Source organism: Drosophila miranda, chromosome 2 (assembly GCF_003369915.1).
Source record: "Drosophila miranda strain MSH22 chromosome 2, D.miranda_PacBio2.1, whole genome shotgun sequence".
In the NCBI taxonomy this organism is placed as follows: Eukaryota; Metazoa; Arthropoda; class Insecta; order Diptera; family Drosophilidae; genus Drosophila; species Drosophila miranda.
This window is the reverse complement of record NC_046675.1, coordinates 13,206,355-13,227,707: the sequence shown is the minus strand read 5'-3', so window position 1 is coordinate 13,227,707 and position 21,353 is coordinate 13,206,355. Positions and strand designations below refer to the sequence as shown.

Below are 21,353 nucleotides of genomic sequence, written 5' to 3'. Positions count from 1 at the left end.
GGCAAAAAAAAAAAAAAAAATCAGCGAAAATTATGAGCACGAAAAGAAAATAATAATTTTATTTTACGGCTTGCGTTTTAGCCTGAATTACGAGGTATTTCAGTGGGCGTTGAAGGGTATGCTGCAGGCAACAAAAACGGAAGGAAACGAACGCTTCGAGGGTAGCCTTTCGCTTAGGGAATGATTTCTTTCCGATTAATGGGTATGGAAATATCGACTCCTGTTGGCTCCCTTTTTTTTTGGAATTTTTTTTTTGCTGCTGGTTTTGTTTCTGTTTGTTCCTTAATAGCCGTCAAGATTCTTGGAAAGAAATAAAGCAAACGGCGCAAGGCACACACACTGCCACTGCCACCGCCACCGCCACCGCCTCCGCCTTCGAGGGCAAGACGACTCCTACTCGAACCCTTTTCTCAGGCTGCCCTCCCCCCTCCCCCCTCCCAAAATGTGCGCAAGCGTTGAGCTGTGAAAAGGCACAACAACAGCGGCAGCGGCAGTGGCAGCAGCAAGAAGTGGCAGCAACATTGGCGAGAGGCAGCCAAGTGAAGTGGCGTGTGGCGTCATCAGGTTGCAGATGCTGGGGCAAAAGCAAAGCAGAAAGTAAAAAATGCGTTCTACTTAATGTTGCATGCATTTATAGCAAATATTTCCCATGCCCCATGCCCCATGCCCCAGAAGGAGACGGAGACCCACGCCTGCCCCACAACTGCTAATGATGCAACAGCATGAGCATCTCAGAGAGAGAGAGAGAGAGAGATCCCATTCCCTGGGACTATGATGATGCTGAGGCTGCTCCCTTGTGCCTCCTGTTGGCGCTCTTGTCATTAAGCTGTGCAACATTTACAGTTCTTGCCCGTTGGCTGCTCCCTGGATGGCTTACTGCTTTTCGATTTAACTGCTGATAGCTTTTGAAGTTAGAGACTAACTTACGTAGTGCACTTGGCGCACACTTATCTATCATTATCATCAGCAAGAAGCAGCAGCAGCACACATCCACATCCACATCCACATCCCTGGCCGATGCACGTTGTGGCAACTTTTCTATTACGCTACCAAACTGCACTTATCGTCATCATCAGGCAGCAGCAGCAGCATCTGAAGCAGCTCCAGCATCAGTTTCAGCTTCATTTCTCGTAGACGAAGCTCTAGATACCCTCTAGAAGATACATATGTATCTAAATCAAAAAATCCACTAAACCCTCTTCGAAAAAAAGGGGAAAATGAAGAGGCCGCCTCCAGTTGGTGGGGGTACAACGTCCAGTCTAATCACTGTATGCATCAGGGCCTTGATGGCATTAGTTGGACTTCTGTCGGGCTGCTGAAGCTGCTGCTGCATCTGTGGTGGATGTGTATGCCACTTGAGTTGTTGCTATCGCAGCCGATGACGATGAACGATGAACGATGATGATGATCATTATGTAGAAGAGAATGACTGGTTGGCAGCTGTTGATTCTCTCTTTCTACGACATTTGCTCACTCAAAGAACATACATATTGAACGGTGCCTGGCAAAAGTGTATGGCAGAAAAATAACAAATTCATTGGCGACTTGTTCTTCCCTTGACAATTTTTTACACAACAAAATGCATGGGCAGATATTTGCTTCTCGCTTGCCCTCGGTAGCAGCAAGCAGAGTTCTTATCGCTGCTATGATCTGCTCTCTGAGCGAAAAACGAAATATGCACTCTCTCCGTCATCTACAAAAAACAACAATACGTGCAGAGAGCACTAGCTTAGGCAAATGTACAAGATGGACAGACAATTGCCTCTCCCTTGCACTCGGCACCGCCAAACAGAAATTTTATCGCAGCTATGATCTGCTCTCTGAGCGAAATACGCACACTCTCAAACAACAACAACAGCCACACGGGCAGAGCATTGGCAAATGCCCAAGCTGGACCGAAATTTCCCTCTCGCTTGCACTCGGCAACACCTCGGCACTACTTTGCAAGACAGTTATTGTCGCCTCTCGCTAGCTAGCTGCTCGCAATACGAACAATAAACGACAAACGATTTCGCTTGCATTTCGGCTCTGCGTTTGACGACTGATTTTATCAGCTTGATATTTTGATGCACTCGCCCGCCGTCGCTCAAATTACAAGAACAACGCAGTAGCGTAGAAAAGTAGCGGCAAAACAGAACACAGAAGCCAGCAGCAGCTCACACACTGGGAAAATATTCATAGCCAAATGTCACGCACAGCAAAATATATGCACTGAAAATAATCTTATGTTTAGTTTTTTTTTTCCATGTTATTGGAAGGAAATTTGAGACTTAGACTCAAATTATTTGTTAAATATCTGTTAAAAGCAGTCATAGACTCTCGTAACGCACTGTTTTCTGCTCTTTCTCCTATTTTTGCTCTTCTATTTTTTGCCGCCATCTCCCTTTTCCGCCGGCGGCCTGATTTTGTATAATTTTTTGTTGTTATGAATTTGCTGGAAAATTGCAATTTCAGCGGCCTCTCCCCCCCAACCCTAACAGCGCCTCTTGCGCCTCCTCCTTGTCCGCCCTCGTGGCTTGCATTATTTCGAATAATTTAATTGCTTATTAAATCATCTTTTTCTTCTTCTATTTTTCTCTCTCTTTTTAGGTAAGTTTCTTGCGGATCTACTGCGCCTCCTTCTGTGTGTGTGTGTGGACTAATTAGTTTTGTTGCCCCTGCCACTGCCACTGCCACTACTGATGGTGCAACTTTATTAACCGCTGACCGCCGGAAGGTTTCAATCCGTGAGCCCCGGCCGTCAAATTAAATGAAATTTACACTTTACCGTTAAATTGGCAGGTACGTTAGAAAATTACACGGCCAGATCCATAAATTTTGCCGTTTGCTGCCGATGGGGCACAGCCTTTTGTGTACATTTTAAAGTTGCTGCTGCAACCTGCTGCCCCCTCGAGGCAACATCCGATTTTGACACAATTTTTGCTGAACGAGAGAGGGGGCAGGGGGCAGGGGGGCTCTATATATTATGCATTTTGCATTTCAACAACTCCGAATGGCGGCCATCATCAGCATTTCCCAACCCTTGCTGCCACTCCCTGATGCTGCAGCAACCCTTCTGCCGCTGCATGCCTCAATGCACTTTACACTGAAATAGAGAAAAATTCCACTATTTGGTTTCTATTTTCCCTCCCCCCCCTTGCTGTTTTTCATGCAACTGGTTTTTGTTTGTGTGCCACACAGAAAAAAAAAGGGAGTAAAATGGAGTAAAAAAAGTAATGCTTGCAGCAAATATAAACATGCCAGAAAAAAAACAAAAAGAAAAAAAGTTGAACAAACTTTGGTTTTGAGAGACGGGAACCTCTGTCCATGGAAAATGGAAAATTTCATTGGAGAAGAAAGCAGAAAAGCCGAGTCGATTCAAAGGATACACTTTCACTTCTGTTTGAGGGATGAAGGAAGGAAAGAAGGGGGGTTGCAGGGAGAGAATTGTGGGAAAGGAAAGTCCTTTTTAAAGAAGAAAAATACTCAAAAATATACCCAAAGATGTATCTATAGATTGCCTATTTTTGTCTTTGCCAAACTCTTTCCAAAATTCATGAAACTCTCTTCGAAAGAGCACATCTAAACCACGCACCGAATGAAGGAGGGAACAGGGAACCGTGAAATGGAAAAACCTCCACAGTCCGCAGTCCACAGTCGAAAATATGAATCGAAAAACATGGTCCAGGCCCAGGCCCAGGCCCAGGCACGACCCAAAACCAAATGGACCAGAAGGCGAATCAGACCAAGAAGACTTTAGCCTCCTTTCTGGCCAACTGGTTGGAGCCTGTCTGGTTTTCTGTGTGTGTGTCTTTTGCGGCTGTTGCATTGTCTTGTGGCATGACTGCTGCCGCTGCACTTGGCGTTGCTTTTGGGGGGCTCTTTTATTTGTGTTGCGTTTTTCCTTTCTACTTTTGCCGGCCCCCCCACCCCCCGCCTTTGACCAATGTCCGATGGCGTGGTTCTGTTCTTGGCCATGTTTTGGTTTTACAAGAACATTTTTTACACAGCGACTGCCCCATGTTGTACAATAGTTGCAACAAGGCTTTTTACACATGTCCCAGCTGTTGACCCAATTCCCTGTTTCGCGGCTTATATTGTGCTCTCTCTCTCGTGAAATGCAATCAAAAATATCCTAAATCAACAATCAACAAAAGTGTTGACAATAATATTTCCATTCCGCCTTAAAGTATTTCTGTAAATATTGTTTGATTTCTGTTGTGTTTTGTGTGAGGCTGCTAATTTTCTAACCCCACGAAAAATCTATAAATAAACAAGGGACCCGAACCAAGTCGCCAGTTCCTGGAAAATCAACCACCGATTATTATTTTGCTACCCCCGTATGTGATTTTGATTTTCCCAAAGTCCAAGGCAACGGATCGCTGGTCGATCATCAATACTTGTCGCACAAATCCCTTACACCATCGCCCTAATCGTCACCCCTCCGAATGGAGTTCATTTATTTTCTGTTTAACATCATTTTAGGGATTTTCCATGCATTGTCTTTATTTGCACGGCCCAACCCTCCCCCTCCCCCCAGAAAAGCCAAGGGATGTTTCCTTCCCTTCCTTCCATAATTTATTTCCTTCGGGGGGTTAATGCCTTTCAAGTGTTTTTGGTGCGTAAAGTCCTTTTGTGTCCAAAGGATTAATTTTGACCCTGAACCAGAGATCCTTCTTTAATTTATATATATTTTTTTTTGGGCTTTCAAAAATATTAAAAAAAGTCAATTTCGACTGTGGGGCAGGGGTTGTTCTCCTGCCAATAAATCCGTAACGAATCCTTTACGGCAACGGGCAAGGATCTACGCTTCAGTGAATTTTTGATGGACGTATCCGAGCGTAGCATATTGATGGCAAGTTTTGCGCATTTTACGGATATTGCACAATTTCTTTCTTTTTTTTTATTTTCGATTTTTGGGGGATTTTTCAGTCGCACTCGCAATCCCCGCAACAAAAGTGAAAGACGAACAAAAAATATATACAAAAAATGATTAATTATACAGGGGAAAATGGTGGTGGGAGGGGGTGGTGAGGGGGTGTGGACTGTGTCGGTTGGAGGCGTGATTGAGGCAGACGGACGTTTGTGCGCGAGGCACTTTTAATTGGCTTTTGAGTCATCGACTAATAAAGATTAATTGTTTTTTAAAAGCAAAAATGTTGACAATGCAGTCGGAATGTGTTCTTTGTCGCGCGGAGAGCGGGCAAATATGGCAAAGGATATTCGGAGGACCTACCTCTCCCGGCCGTTTATCTATGTCAGCGCACAGGGGGCTTCAGGGGGCTGGGTACGCACTCAATTGGAAGATTAAATGCGAGACCAACGGACCAGTGCAGTCGTCTGGCATTCGGTAGTGGGAATGGGTTGTGTTTTGGGGCGGGAGCGGGGGTCCTACAGTGTATATCATGGACATAGGCGAGGGGATTGGGAAGCGGGGAGGCCCTACGTCGGGCACTTTTGGCAAATTCGGCGTACAAAGTTGCCATAAGCGACAGGACTCGAAGGACATTTGGTACCAGCGATTTGGAATGTTTTCGATAAATTAATGGAAATTTATCGATAATTTATACATTTTTATTGATAGTTTATCTATTTGTATCGACAATTTATATATTTTTATCGATCATTTATATATTTTATCATTAATTTATTTATTTTATCGATAATTTATCGATAAAATTGTTAATTGATATATATTTATCGATAGTTGATATATTTTTATCGATAATTTTTGTATATTTGATCGATAATTGATCGATTTTATCGATCACTAATGTATTACATGAAACATCGATCGATGGTATAAACATACAGCTATGTTATCGATAATAAATCTATTTTTATCGATACTTGATATATATCGATTATTTATATATTTTGATCGATAATTTATCTATTTTTAACGATCGTTTATCTATTTTTCATCGATAATTTATCTATTTCATCGATCAGTAATGTATTAAATGGATCATGGATCGATTATATCAAAAACCTAGAGATGAATATTGGAGGAATTGATGTTATCGCTGAAAAGTCGATAATCTACCAACATTATTGAAGTTTTTGGCTGTGATCGATTATTTATCGATCAACTATTTTTAGTTATTTCGATTTTACATGTTCTTAGATCGAAATTGTACCAAAATTTTGTATTTCTGGTCCGTTTTGATATCCCTTTCTACCTCTCGCAGCCATAAAAATTCTATAACTCCACCAATTTCTAGAAAATATCTCCGAAAGATGACAGTATCTGGTATTTAACCATTATCGAATAATCTTCTTAATTCTACAATAAATGGATCTTTCATTCTTTGGTTCTTTTTCGATGAAAAACTGCACCATATCTGTGGCACATCTGTTTGTTCTTTGGCAGTCCCTTCTGTACAGCCTATAGTCTTTCGTTACGCACTGTATTCGCAGCGCTCTCTGACCTGCCACTTGCCAATGTCGCCCCATTTTTGCCTCAGACAATGTGTTATTGTATCCCACTCCCTTCGCGTTGCATATGCGGCACAGAGAGTGGTGCGGTGCCGAGTGCGGAGTGCGGAGTGCTGTGGTGGTGGCTACTGTAGAGCCATTGGCAGGTCGAACGATTCAAATGGGCCGCCATCGTCGTCGTCGTCGTCGTCGTGGTCGTGGTCGTCCTTCTTCTCGTTGATGGTTGCGCTCCCTCATCCTCAAACCATTTTTGCGTATGAATTGCAAAACGCCGCACATATTTCACGTTATTGTTTGGGCTGTGGATGGGGCTCTGGGCTCCGGGCTCCGGGCTCTGCCTTTGAGTTCTGGTTAAAGCAGGTAACCCTCTCTGTCTCCGTGAATGGCATTCCAAGTCGTGCCGTGCCACACATTTGATATATGTTTTTCGGTGTCCGAGAGCATGAGTTAACTGTGTCACAGGCATCGTAAATTTTCGCCACATTTTCCAAAAGGGGGGGATACCATTGAAATTGCTAGAAATAATCGTAAAATGATGAAGTCGTTTCATGAACTTCGAAAAATATGAATGATTTGTGTGTGTCTCTGTTTCGGTTTTTGGGTGGCTGCAGTAAATTATGATGAGGGGGGGCCTCGAAGTCACAACTAAATTAGTGGCATAATTAGTCGTCCTACTGTCCTTCTGCTCTGTTGTCCAGGATGCACATATATGCATGTACGCGACTGTCATGAAAAATGATATACCAAAAACTTGCCAGCAGCTGCCTTGCCCCTGGGTCTTGTCTGCCTTTTGGGTCCGGTCGGGTCCTCCTTTTGTTTTATGCCGCCGCTTCTCTCTCTCTCTTTCTCGGTGTCCCTTTGTCCCTTTCAAGCGCATTTCCAGAGTATAATTTCGTTTAATATTGTTCATTTTAGTTGTGTAATTGTGCGACGTTGTCAAATGACAACGAGAGCTGCCCTCCTCTGCCTTCACTTTCGTTTTTCAATTTTTCATTTCAACTGCGGAGGATCGTCTTACAGTAGAACCCCTCGGTCGAAGGAAGGGTCGCCTCGCACGTCGCGTGGGTATCTTTTTTTCTTCTGTTTTTGTACCTGAACGAAGCCTGGCCGGAGATCGATCTGGTCTTTGGCTTAAAGGCCAGCGCCACAATTTTTGACATTGACATTGTCTCTGTCTCTGTCTCTCTTTCTCTCTCTGGGATGTATTTTTATCTGATCGTGTGCCGCCGCTGCGGCATTCAGTTGGAAAATTCAGTCTACCATTAATGGTTTCTGCGAGGGTTCTATGTGGCATCTGTCCAAGGCTAATCAAATTGATGAAATTTCAATTTTATTTTGTGGGTTTTTCGATATGAAATTTGAGCTAGTTCTTCGACGATGGGGTTTTAGGATAATTTGGTTTGACACTCATTTGGTGGCGTGTCTTTGAGTGGAAAGATTTGACAGGTTCGCTGAAAAGTAAGAGACACTTCGAAGGGATTCAAAGATGATCCAAGAGCTAGATAAAGCTGTGAATTTAGACAGATATGAGGTTGAATGGAGCTGGACCCCGCATATAAAGACTGGAGTTTAAAGAGGATTTTCTGTTAAAGTTTTCCGTGGTTTATGATGATCAAAATTTGTTGTAAATCGAAGATCAAACCATCGAGATGATGACCCAAAAGATGTGGAATTTTTGAAGACAAATTGTAGATGCCCGCATATGATTGAGGCCTTAAGATTTGAAGATCTATGATGATCATCTAAGAGAGGCGCGTCTTGCCGCAGAGCCCCTCGGTCGGTTAGCGTTTCAGTCTGGGCTGCGGCTTTGGTGTTTATAAAGAAAGATAGGCATCTTTTCCAAAAAATTAACCTAAAAATATGTTTTTTAGTATAATTTTTTTTTGAATTTAATTTATTTTTAATTCAATTTTTGTTTAATATATATTTTACAATTTTTTTTCTTTAATATATATTTTATATTTTTTTATATTTTATTTATTTTAATTTTATTTTCTTCAATATTTCTTCAAAATTTCTTTAATATTTTTGTATTTTAATTTTATTTTCTTTAAAATTGTATTTATATTTTCTTCAATATTTTTATATTTAAATTTTATTTTCTTTAATGTTTTATTTATTTTAATTTTATTTTCTTAATTTGTTTTTATATTTTTTATTTATGTTTTTATATTTTTTTTTAATATTTGTTTTCTTTCCCTAAGATTTTTATATTTTATGTACTTTTATCTTATTTTTTTCTTTTTCTTTAATATTTCTTTTTTTTTTTGGGAAATTGGGAAACAAATATGTATTTAAATTTTTTTTAACAGGTCTATTAATTTCGCTAAAAAAAAAACTCTCATAATCCATTAAATCTATTTTCTGTTTCTATAATCTTTAATCGAACTTTTTTAATGATCGACGCATGGAAGGTTTTGCCAAAACCCAGATCTTGTTTGAAAAACCCAAAACAAAAAGCCTCTAAATGATCTATTTGAGTATTCCGATTAGATTGAACGCTTTAATTGCTGGGGGGCTGGGGGCTGGGGGCTGAGGGCCCCATAGATACGAAAGTTTGTTGAACAAATTGCTGCGATCATGATCCCCGCAGATGAGGATCGATAAGACCCTTAGTCAAGGCCAATTGAAAGGCCTTTTGTTTGGGCAATGTTATCATAGTCACGCCTATCTGTGGAGCAAACCCGTGGTGATGCCCTGGCCGGAGGGAGCTCCCGCAGTGCGTGTGCCCAGAGACGATCATCAGGCCGTCGATCGACTCGCTGGAGAGTCATTAATCAAGGCCCACTTAAAGACATTTAAACGCTTACGAATTGTAATGCTCTTGGCCGATCGAGGCACGATTTTTCAACGATACATATATCAACGATTTATTTTGCTGCCGCCTTTTATTTGTGGCTTTATTATTATTATTATTATTATTGATACAATGCCCAGTTTGTGTTTACCGTTCCCATAAATTGACTTTGACACACACTGAGAAAACAGGCGATGAAATCTCAATAAGAGAGGAGCAGCAGTCCCCAAGCCCCGAAGACAGCGCCCACAGATCTGCCTGGGGATTGGATCGCATTGCAGTTCCCCCCGTGGGCTGTGGGGAATGTAAATTTTTGTCGCTTCTCGGGAATTGATTTATATCTGAGGCAGCAGCAGCCGCAGCGGCACAAGTCGATCTGGATACGTCTGTGGATTGGCTTCAATCTACTTTATTATTCATTGGAAACACACACCAGAAGGAGGCCCACAAGATGACGATCCAATCCGAAAGAAGTGAAATTAAACAGAACAACCAATGCTCATAAAAAAAAGAATACGTACCCGCCAAAGGCCCCGAGACTTTGAATTTCAATTAATTTGTCTGATGGATGGCTTGGAAGAACCATCGTAAATGTGGGTATTTTCATTTTTATGGGCTAATTGCCATTGTTCAGAGACTCTCCTCTCCGCTCTCTTCGGTTTCAATCAAAGAAACAAAATGGCAAAAGGGAAGACCAAGTTTATTTGCCTGCCGCCCCATAAGATTTTTTTCGTTGTGTGTGTGATTTATGGGACACTTCTTTGGGGTTACAAATCACAAAAAACCCACGACAAAAAAAAAAAGGAAAAGACAGGCTGTGACAGAGTCGCTAAATTGGAAATTAATCAATAAAAATTGAATACCAAATTAATATTTATGGCCACTGTATTTCGTTGAAGCTCAATTAATGCAATCAAATTTGAATATTTCATATAATGTTGTTCAAAATGTAATTGAAAGACGGGACAATGGCTGGGAAATGTGACAGGAAAATATATATATATTAATTACTGCCATCCAGGCTTCATTTCTGCATGTGGCAGGGCTTGCAGCGTTTTTCTGGTGACCCCGAAAAAAGGTGACCTAAAGAAAAGTTTTGTTGGGAACATCGGGTCCATTAGGTGGCTAAATCTTATGGTTTGTACAATTTTATGATCTATAAAGATATACAGATCTATACAGGGTGATATAGTACGAAAAATCCATACAATCGGTTTAATATTTTCAAATAAAAAGCAGAAAGCCATGACTCTACCTCCATTGTGCATCGACAAAAACTCTTCCACTGATTTTCGTCTAATGAAACATCATCTGATTCATTCAGGATCCCCTCCAAGGGACTCCCTACCGATTTTAAAGTCTGCCTTGTGGACACTCGACTTGAAAATAATAATCATAATAATTATAGTTGGAAATTCGTTGTAATAATAATAAAATTGTGAAAAATATGCAGACGAGTGGACGAGTAAATTGCCCTGGCTGTGGCTGCCTGTCCGACTGCCTACATCACAAATTATGGCTGCATTTAAGTAATTGTTGCAACCGATGACAGCGCTGTTGCATGCACCAGCAACTGTCTGACTGTCACTGGCACATGGTCAATGAGAGCGTTGAAATACGCAAAAAATGGCAACTTTAAAGGAAGAAAAGGGAGGAACAAAAGGGAAATGGGAATTCATAAACTGCAGCGACGACAAATTGAAGAGGGAAATAGTGGGAGAGGAGGACGGGAATGCCAGGCATATACAATTTTATGAAACGCCATAAAAATATTTATAAAATTGTCACCCCGCTGAATCTTTACGAGCATTTTAAAAATAATGCATGCAATAATGGGAAAAATTAAAAAAATAAATGTTCAAGCAGATAAGAGATGGAGAAAGCAACGGAAATAACGAGATCGGAATGATAGGAAACGTATTGAAAATATAATATTTACAATGATATAACATTTAAGATTTGTAATCTATGTATGTATAACGAGAAGGGCATAGCGAGTATTGTGGAACAGGGAGAATAAAATAAAGATAATGACGAGAAGGGAATAACGAGAGGGTAGTAGTGGGAAGTTAGTGAGGGGCATGGAAAATCGATTAAATAATAACTGTAGACGAATACTGAGAATCAATTAGTAATTAAATACCTAGAAGGGCATAACGAGTAACGAGTAAAAAGAAGAATGAAATAACGAGAAGAAATAATAACGTTAGAATGGAATAACGAAAAATGAATACCAAAAATCTGATAACGAGAATAAAATAACGTGATGATGAGTGATTAGAATATTGATAATGTGAGAATGTAATAACGACAATAGAATGACGAGATAGGAATTACGAGAAAGGAATAAGGAGAAAGGAATAACGAGAAGCAAATAACGAGAACCAAGTAATGAGAAAGGAATAATGATTATATTAAACGAATAACGAGAACCGAATTACGAGAAAGGAATAGCGAGAAGCGAATAACGATATGGAAATAACGAGATTCGAATAACAAGAATCGAATAAAAAGAAGTCGAGAATCGAATAACGAGTAGCGAATAACGAGAGAGTAATGAGGATAAGCGAATAATGAGAAATAATGAATAATGAGAAAGGAATTATGAGAAAGGACTAATGAGAAGCGAATAACGAAAATCGAATAACGAGAAGCGAGTAACGAGAAGTGAATAAAGAGAATCGGCAAACGAGAATCAAATAATGAGATGAAAATAACGAGAATCGAATAACGAGAAGAAAATAACGAGCAGCGAACTACGAGAATCGGCAAACGAGAATCGAACAACGACAATCAAATAACAATATGAGAAAAACGAGTATGAAATAACGAGTGAGCACCATAAATAGAGAGAGAGAGAGAGAATATAATAAAGAGAAAGAAAAGAGCGAATAACGAAAATGAAATCGAGAGAATAATAATACAAATATTGCCAATGGAATAACGATTCTAAAATAACCATAATAGTGGATTTTTCCCATCAACCGAGTCTCATGTCTGATTTCTCGCCATCTAATGTCCATTTCCATTTGGAGTAAGAGTTTTTTTTTTTCTAGATTTTCTTACGCTTCATTGATTTCCTACAGCTTTTGACAGTTGAATGCATTCCTGATGCTCATTTCCAGAGGGAGCGACAGAGACGACTTGCAGACCAAGGCGTGAGTGTTGCACGTGTCAGAGGAGCCAGGAGCCCTGCTGGCTGCTGCCGCTGACCCAAAAGGCAATTCAATACACCACAAAATTTCGCATCGACTAATCCAAAAAGCATTTCTGACACTTGCTGGCTCTCCCTCTCTCTGCCTCTCTCCTGCGTTACTAATGACTTGGCACTTCTTGGGTGTGTGTGTGTGTGTGTGTGCAACCTGTGTGCCACGCCCTTGGCTGTCAGGCATTTGTCATATTTCTGTCAAATAAGCGCTTTTAATATTGATAGCTGCCGCTGCCGCTGCCGCTGGTGCCCCGCCGCCGACGACTGTCAACAGGATGTTGGCTTCAGCGCGCTTCAGCTTCAGCTTCAGCTTTCAGTTGCAGCTTGGGATGCAATCAGGCGTTTTATGTGAGCAGCTTAATGGGAATTTATTGCATTTCATACCCAACCCCCCAGGCCCAGGCCCAACCCGCGACCCCGCACCAGCCCCTCGAATCAGCCCTTCCTTCCACCCGCTTGCCTTCAGATTTAATGAATTTCTTTTTACGTTTTCTTTTGTTTAAATCGCAATCAATAAGTGTTGCTTTTGTTGCTTATGAGGGTTAACCCCTCAATGGGTTAAGCATAATGATGATGATTTATAGCGATGGACTGTTGTTGGTTTTTGCATAACAAATGATGGCAACAAATGCTAAATTATCCAACATTAAAAGCATTAAGCTAGGGGTTTTTTTTTTAACGCCACCTGCGTCGCCCCCAGCGCGCTGGACCACCCGCAGAGCTTGAGTGCAAAAAAAAAAAATGATATAAATTTATTTATATTGCTGGGGGGCATTCGCCTTCTCTCTATCTCTCTCTCTCTCTGAATCATGTGCATAAAAAACAAATGCAAAATGCCAAAAGGTCAGCCAGGTTTCGCCAGCCCAGCATGAAGTCTTTGGCTTTTTAAGAGCACTTTTTGGAGACTAAGGAACCTGTACGAATGTGGGATTTGTGGAACAGAAACTAAGGCTGGGTTTTAAGGGGTTTTTCAATCAAAGAAATGTGTATCTAAGAAATCAATTGAAATAAACCAGAGCTCCATTTAGGAACCTCAATCAAATGAAGCTCTTTATAGGAATTAGTAGATATTTTTTGATTGTTTTTTGGCCCAAATTGCAGTCAATTGAAATTCAAATCGAAGCCAGAGAATGGGGCTCGATCTCGATCTGGATTCTCCACAGGCAAAACCCATGGATAGGCCTAGAAGTTGGCTTCCCAGACAATAAACATTGGATTGCCATAACTTTCAATATTCATGTGGTGGCCGGTCCGAAGAGGCCTGTTCCAGTTTTCGAGTCAATTGCCTGTTAATTGCCGGCCAACAGATTTTGTAGCACACACTCGTGTGCTGTCTGTGTGTGTGTGACAGTCGACAGACCTGTTTTTGGGCAATCAATTGCTTAAAGTTTACACAACAATTGCGGTTTAATTAGAGTCATGCATACCATATATTATGGAGTGCAGACCAGAGTGGATTTCCAATATTTATTGTGGGGTGTGGCACCTGGAAAAAGGGGCTAGGTTCTAGGCTGGAAATTCTGGTAATTAATTTATTGAATGCTCTCACGGGGAGGTTGTAAAATTTTAATGTCCACTTCATTATCTCGACTTGAAAATCTAATTACCAAAAGTGACTGCAGTCATGTGTACCTCTGTATCTTTGTATCTCTGTGTTCTCTTCTGTTGGCCAGGTCATTCTTGCAGCTGACGCACCAACAGATCGGCCAAAAGTCAAACATTTTTCGGTTTCGGGCCTCAATTAAAGAGGAAAAAACTTTTTGGCTCCGACGGTGAACCGGCCTTTATTATCTTGATGAGCGGCCAAACTATTTTACGAGCTCAACAACAAGTTAATTAGCCATTGGCATTAATGCCCCACAGTGGCGACTCCAGCAATTTTATGTTGTCAAATGGATTTTGACGGTCTTTCCTCGCTGTCTCTCTGTCTCCTTGTTTCTTCCTCTCTTTTTGTTTGTCTCCGGCCTACTTCCTATCGTTAATGAAGACGCCCATCATCTCTCCCTCTCCCTCAGAGGCTCGCCATTTATTTGGGTTTCTTTTAATGCCCTTCCATGGGCGGGATTGCCTATAATTTTTCGCAACAAGGAAACATTTCCGTTGGCTATAAAGCATTTTTTAGTATTTATTTCTTTGATCTGCAATCAACAGGAAATGTATAAAGCAGATGTCTTTCCTTAGTCCAGGAAGAATATAGCTAGGGATCACTGGTATCCATAAAATAGTTGATTATCTGTTTTCGATAAGTATTTCCGATATGCAATATGGAAATATTTTCCACTTTTTGAAATAGATATTCATATAAAAGTTCATCATTTTCTTAGGTTAGGTTAGGTTAAGGCGGTAGCCGGGAGGGGGATCATTTTCTTAATTGTTAACAAAATTAAAAAAACCTTTAACGATAAATTAGATAAAATATCGATAGCATCGATAAATAATAAATAAATTTGATAAATAATCGATATAGTCAACAAATACTCGAAAAAATCATATAAACAATCGATAAATTAGTGATCAATTCGATAAATAACAGATAATGTCAATAAACAATTGATAAAGTCGATAAAGAATGGATCAAGACGATGAATAATCGATAAACACTTGATACAGTGGATATATACTCGATAAATCCAACAAATAATCGATAAAGTCGATGAATGCTCGATAAAGTCAATAGATAATCGATAATGTCGATAAATGATAGTTGAAGTAGATATAATCTATAAAATATTGATACAATCGCTCCCTCTCCGATTATTTCTAAAACAGTTTAAATTTACGTATATTTTTTCTAAATTATCGATTATATATCGATATATTTTTGGAGATTTGAGGGATATGCAATACGGAAATATTTCCCACTTACAGAATAAATATTCTTTTAAAAGTTAAACATTTTCTTAATTGATATCAAAATTTATTTCGATTATTATTATCGATAACGTGTATACATGATATTTGAATTAGATGGAGTCCATAAATTATCAATAAAATCACTGTATTTCCGATGTATGAACTCTAAAATACTTGAATTTGCAGTAAATTATTTCCGAAACTATCATTAATATATCGATATATTTTGGAGATTTAATCGAAAGAAATTCCGAATCGTTTCAGACGAATGATCGCTGTTTTCTGGTTAACCGAAGCGGAATAGACTCCTTTCGCTTATAGAACATTTGTTTGACAGCGAATCAATGCCATTCGATCAGGTTTCTAGCTTGATTAGCATTTTATTCTATAGCTTCTATAGAACCCATGACCCTTTGAAGAGTATGCGATTTTGTGGGGTCTTTTTCCAATTCTCGAATGCCTATTTCTGGCCCTTGGGCCTATGCAAAATATATGAATATCTCTCTGTTTGCTTGGACTAATGATTGTAATTAGATGTGTGTGTGTGCGTAGACCTGCCCCAGAGACGACTTCGCCGTCATCTTAATTGCCATCAACTCGGAGACAACTCCAAAGCGGAGTCGAAGGCAGGGGCAGAGTCGGGGGCACAGTCACATCTAGAGAGCGTGTGAACATTTTATTTTCGGTGTCCGTTTCCGTCGTTGCGCACCTGCACGCCAGCAAAAAAAAATAAAAATAAAATGAAAACGAAAATGATAAATGAAATCAACGAAAAATTGTTCGCTCAATGTGCAAATAATTTTTAATTAAATGGCAATTGCGCATACGCCGCGTGTCCCCAAAATGGTGGTGTGGGGGGTGGGGGGAGGAGGGGAGCAGACAGGACGGAGTGACAGTCCACGATGGTAGATAAATAAATGGCCAGACAGCCGCCGCGACACAGCTGTTGGCGACGTGTTGCAATCGCTGGATGGGAGGGAGGGAGTACGAGTAATTTGCCTGCGCCGCTTATTGAGCCGCGATGTGATTTGCCAGGCAACACCTCTCACAATTGTTGCGCTTGGGGCCTAGAGGCCAAGAGTCAAGCACGATCCGCGGGCGATGGGGGCGGCGGGACGGACGGCAGATGGGGAGACAAAGCAGTCGATCGATTGAAATGACAGCGTTTAAAACAAACGGCGGGCCATCCAACAAATTAAACTTGCCCCAAACAAAAAGAGGCACAAAAGAGAAGAAAACCCCCACCCCCAAAAGAGGGGCAGAGGCGACTAGAAGGTACCCATTATTGGGGATTTAAGGGTGGTGGGGGGGGGGGGGGGGGATTTAGGAGGAGACATAAAGCAAAGAAAATTTCAACGAAATCAGCCAATAAATCGATTAAATAACGATAAAAGACATAAAAGCGATAATAAAACTTACCCCAAGTTATCGATAAATTATCGATATATTATATATCATTGAGTATATCGCATCGATTGGCATTCAAAAGTCTTAAATTACAATTTTTGAGTCCTTTCGATTGTGGGAAACTCAGTATTGCTGTCTAGCTATTGATCGATAAATCGATACACCCTTTGTACCCTCCTCCAATTATCGAAAAATGATCGATACATTTTGTATAATGTTGTTGGAAAGACAATCCCCATTCCCTCGCGTCGAAAGGCATTCAAAAGTCTTAAATCCAAATGATTGTGGCCTTTCGCTTATGGGAAATGCTCAAGTGCTATCTAGCCGTTGATCGATAAACCGTTACACCCTCCTCCAATGCCCTGGGCATTCAAATCTTTATATAAAATGCGTTACGACAAACGCCCCCGCAATATCAATTTGTGTGTGTTGTCCCTTGTCTCTGATTGAAGCCAACAACTGCTCTCCAGCGAGCCGGCAACAAGTCCGTTTGTTGTTGTTGTTATTGTGGCTGTCGCTTTCGATGATGTTGCATTAAATTGTGGCGTGCCCCGCTGTGTGCCCTGCGTGGGCGGAAGATACGAAAAATTAAACAGAAACAGAAACAAAAACGAAAACCCAAAAGCAAAACAAATCAAGCCCCCCGACAAACTTTGACCCCAAAATAAATGCAGCCAACCAATTGGTTTGGAAGTGAAAGGGTTTGGCCTAGAAGCACCTAGAGAGGGGCAGGGAGTCGTGACAGCAGTGGCAGCAACATTTATTGCCGGCATTTAAGTTGCTTATAAAAATGTTATACGTTTTTTTTTACGAATTTATTGGGCAAGTTCTTTATTTTTTTAGGAAGATGTTGACACATGAGAAATTTTGGAAATTGGTTGTACAAATTTTGGTGCTAATTTTGAAGAGTTTTTCAGGCTTTAGAAAATAAAGAAATTGGGTTTTAGTGAACCGAAAAATTTGGGAAATTTAAAATGAGTTTTATAAAATATTTAAACGATTAATAATCGATAACATGGCTTAAAAATAATTGATACTATGGTTACATAGCTGATAAATGATAGATAGTCTCTATAAATGAATTATAGCTTCAAGCTTATAGCTTAAAGATAAAATCGATAAACCATTGTGTAAAAATTATCGATTTACGATAAAAACCCACTCTAAGTTATCGATAAATTATTCATATTTTTTTTTAAATTTAATTGGTAAAAATTCCCCATGGATTGGTGTTTTTGGCCCTCAATAGTTTTAAATCCAAACGATTTTTGTGTCCTTTCGCTTATGGGAAATACGTAAGCCAGTCGAAGGTGCAACACAGTGGAAAAAGGGCTAAATAAGACTCGTATCTAAACGAAACAAATGCAACAGGTAGAAGTATATCTATCTATTTTTATCGAGGACTCAATTAGGGACTGGGGGAATATGCTTTTGCCTATTCCGCTGCCTGGCCTGTTGTCGAGGAATAAATTTGGGACCCTTTGCCTGTCCCTAATTGATTCCTCGAAATTTCGAAATTCACTTTCCCAGCAAATTACGATTGAATTTCGATTTGCAGCGTAAAAGCCAGTAAAAGTTCAATTCATGACATTTGGCCGACAGTTTTATTGGTGAATAATTGGTCATCATTGGGGCCGTACCGTACGGCGTACCATCGACGAAAAAAAAACAAACAACCATCCATGATTGATCTATTCAATGCCAATGAAAATGAAAATGGAAACAAAACAGCTGCCAGCCCAGACAACAGACAACAGCCGGGGAGAGAGAGAGATATGTAGAAGAAAAAAAGAAAACAAGAAATCAGCTTAGTCACATGGTTGGGGGCAGGGCCATGAGGCATGTGGCATGGATGGAGACGGAGACTGACGGCAGCAGAGCACATAAATTATATGATATTGGTGTCCTCTTCTGGGAAGGTGTGTGGTGTGGGGAGGGGCCGCTTTTGGTAAAGATTGGGTTGGGCTTTGAGAGGATTATGGGAACGATTATATACAACGGTGGAAGGGTATGCTGGGATCTAACAGAACTGTCGGAAACTAGCTATAGAATTTTTGTTTATGCCTACGACTTTGATTGCTTTGATATTTTCGATGAAATATTTATTAATTATCGATAAGTTATAGATACAACCGATAAATAATGAAATATTCAGAAAATATCGATTAGTTTTCGATAAATAATAAATTAAAAATATGGAAATATTGATAAATAATCGAAAACGCCGATAAATTGTCCAGAAAATTTTGATAAATCGATAAATAACATAATATAAATAATCAAATATTTATAGAAAAAAATCAATAAGGTCAATAAAATATTAAGTTATCGATCAAATCGATAAATAATAATTAGCTTTAATAAATAATGAAATATGGATAAATTATCGAAATATATGAGATAAATCTGATAAATATTGTACAAAAATAATAGATAAAATCGCTAATCGAATAAGCTGATAAATTGTCCATAAAATATTTATAAATTATCGATAAATAATATATCACAATTATAAATAATGAAATATTGATAGATAATCGAAATGTTGATATATTTTCGATTAAATCTTGATCGATTATCGAAAACTTCCAGATAAAATCTATAAAAAATATTTAACATCATTAAATAAATTGATAAATGATCGATTAGTTATAGATAAAATCGCTAACCTATCGATAATAGTGATAAATTATCGATGACAACGATATATTCTCGATTAAAAGCCATTAGTTATCGATAGTTTATCGATCAAACAAAGGCAGAATGTGGCTTCTGGCTGTGTCTTTGCTGGAGGGGTATCCTTTTGGTCGAGCATCTCTTTTGTTGTGTGGCACTCGTTGGCCGCTCGTTGACGGGTCGAAGCCACCACTAAAATAATCCATTAAAGATAAACTAAAAGCAAACACTAAACTTTTGTGCTAAGCCAAGAAAAACCGCAGCAACCACACACCACACACCGCACCCATTCAGCCATTCACCCACCCACGCACTCATGTACCCACTCGGGGGGATTGATAATCAATCATTTATCAATGAGCAAAAGCGCGGCACACGCCTCACTAGAAAAACTACATGTGGGGCATGCGGCAGGGGCATGGTGAATGTGTGTGCATAAGCTTTTAGTTTGCGTTTAACGCCTCATGGATTCTCTAAAGCGGAAACGGAAGCAAACGGAGGAGCGGGGGGGGCTTGGGGGTGGGGCTTATATGATAAAGTGCATGTCTATATGCCTGGCACGCATTACGACGCGCATTGGCAAGCCGCAAGGCAGCGACAGCGATAAGAAACCTCCCTTTCTCCTACCCCGCCGAGGCATGTGGCATGAACAAACCGCAGCTGCCTGTGGGCCCAGCCCCGCCCCGCCCCGCCCTGCCCTTCGATGGGTTTAATTAATTTTCTAGCATTTTGGAGTTTGATTTGAATCTCAGTTCTCACTGCGTCATCAATTGTGGCCAGAGGCCAGACAGCCCTCAGGGTTCCACCGATTAGATTATGGTGGGAAAATCTTCGAATGCGGGTCGAAACATATGCTGTAATATTTGCTGACTTCTAAATAATAATATTCCTAATATTTTTTGCAGGCGGTGGAGAGACAACAAGGAATGTGAGGAGCGTCGAGTACCGCTGATGGCCCGCTAGAAATGTGCGTTATAAATTTTTACGACTCTACGCAGGGCATTGAATTTTTACGAGTCGACGACGTGGAGGAGCAGCATGATGTGCCGAGGCAGCAGCAATTTAAAACAATTCAGGCAGGAAAATAATGCTTAAAGTAAGGCCAAGGAAATTGCATGCTTGGCATTAGAAAAAAAACCCAACAAAACAACAAAGAAAAAAAAGGGAGTAAGGAGAAAGAAAAGCTGTAGCACGTGACATTCGGAGAAAACTCCTTGCACACGACGCCATTTTGTAACGGTAATTGGCAGACGGCGGCACACGTGAAGCTAAACGTCCGCCAACACGCCCCCACAGCAACACTCCATCCTCCATCATCATCATCATCATCATCGTCGTCAGCCTCTCAGGACGATGGCCGTTAGCAACATTGTCTGCGAATGGCTACGTGCCCTGGGACTGGCCCAGTATGCCGAAAGTTTCCTCGACAATGGCTACGATGACCTGGAGATATGCAAACAGGTCGGTGATCCCGATCTGGATGCCATTGGCGTTGAGAATCAATCGCATCGGCACAAGCTCCTCAAGAGCATACGCTCGTTGCGGGAGAAGGGCGCCGCCTCTGTCTATTTTATGCTCAACGATCCCAATTCCCTATCGGGCAGCATGGAGATACTATGCGAAACGCCGCCCAGCAACGACCTGGAGATGGTGCTCGGCGAACAGCTGGAGACGGACGGAGTGCGTCTGACAGCGCATCCATATTCAACACCGGTAAGTCTCCCTCCCTCCCTGTTTTCCTCCCCCTTTTTACTGTAGTTGTAGGATTAATGAGTGGCATTTTTAGCACCCATTATTTAGGGCTAAAGGGGAATATTTTGTATCCAAGTTGTGGTCGGTATTGCTATCATTGGAATTGTTGTTGTTTTTGAAGTATTACTCCTGTAAGATTTGAAAAATTACGATTAATTTTAATCTAAAGTCGAAAAGTGATCGATAAATGATCGATATCTGCGATAAATAACAAGAATGGGAATATTTCGATAAACTTCAATC

At 40.4% G+C, this 21,353-nt stretch overlaps 1 protein-coding gene across 9 annotated transcripts in view; it reads left to right on the top strand.

Annotated features, from left to right (window-relative positions):
• Nucleotides 1-21,353, top strand: part of LOC108154760 (sterile alpha motif domain-containing protein 5-like) — a 171,446-nt gene that overhangs the window by 27,100 nt on the left and 122,993 nt on the right. For all 9 annotated transcript variants that reach the window (XM_017285136.2, XM_017285135.2, XM_017285137.2 and 6 more), the window contains exon 2: nt 20,264-21,071. In XM_017285136.2, coding sequence (XP_017140625.1) covers nt 20,712-21,071 — 360 coding nt within the window. In that variant the 5' untranslated portion in view covers nt 20,264-20,711. The remainder of the gene's footprint in view (nt 1-20,263; nt 21,072-21,353) is intronic.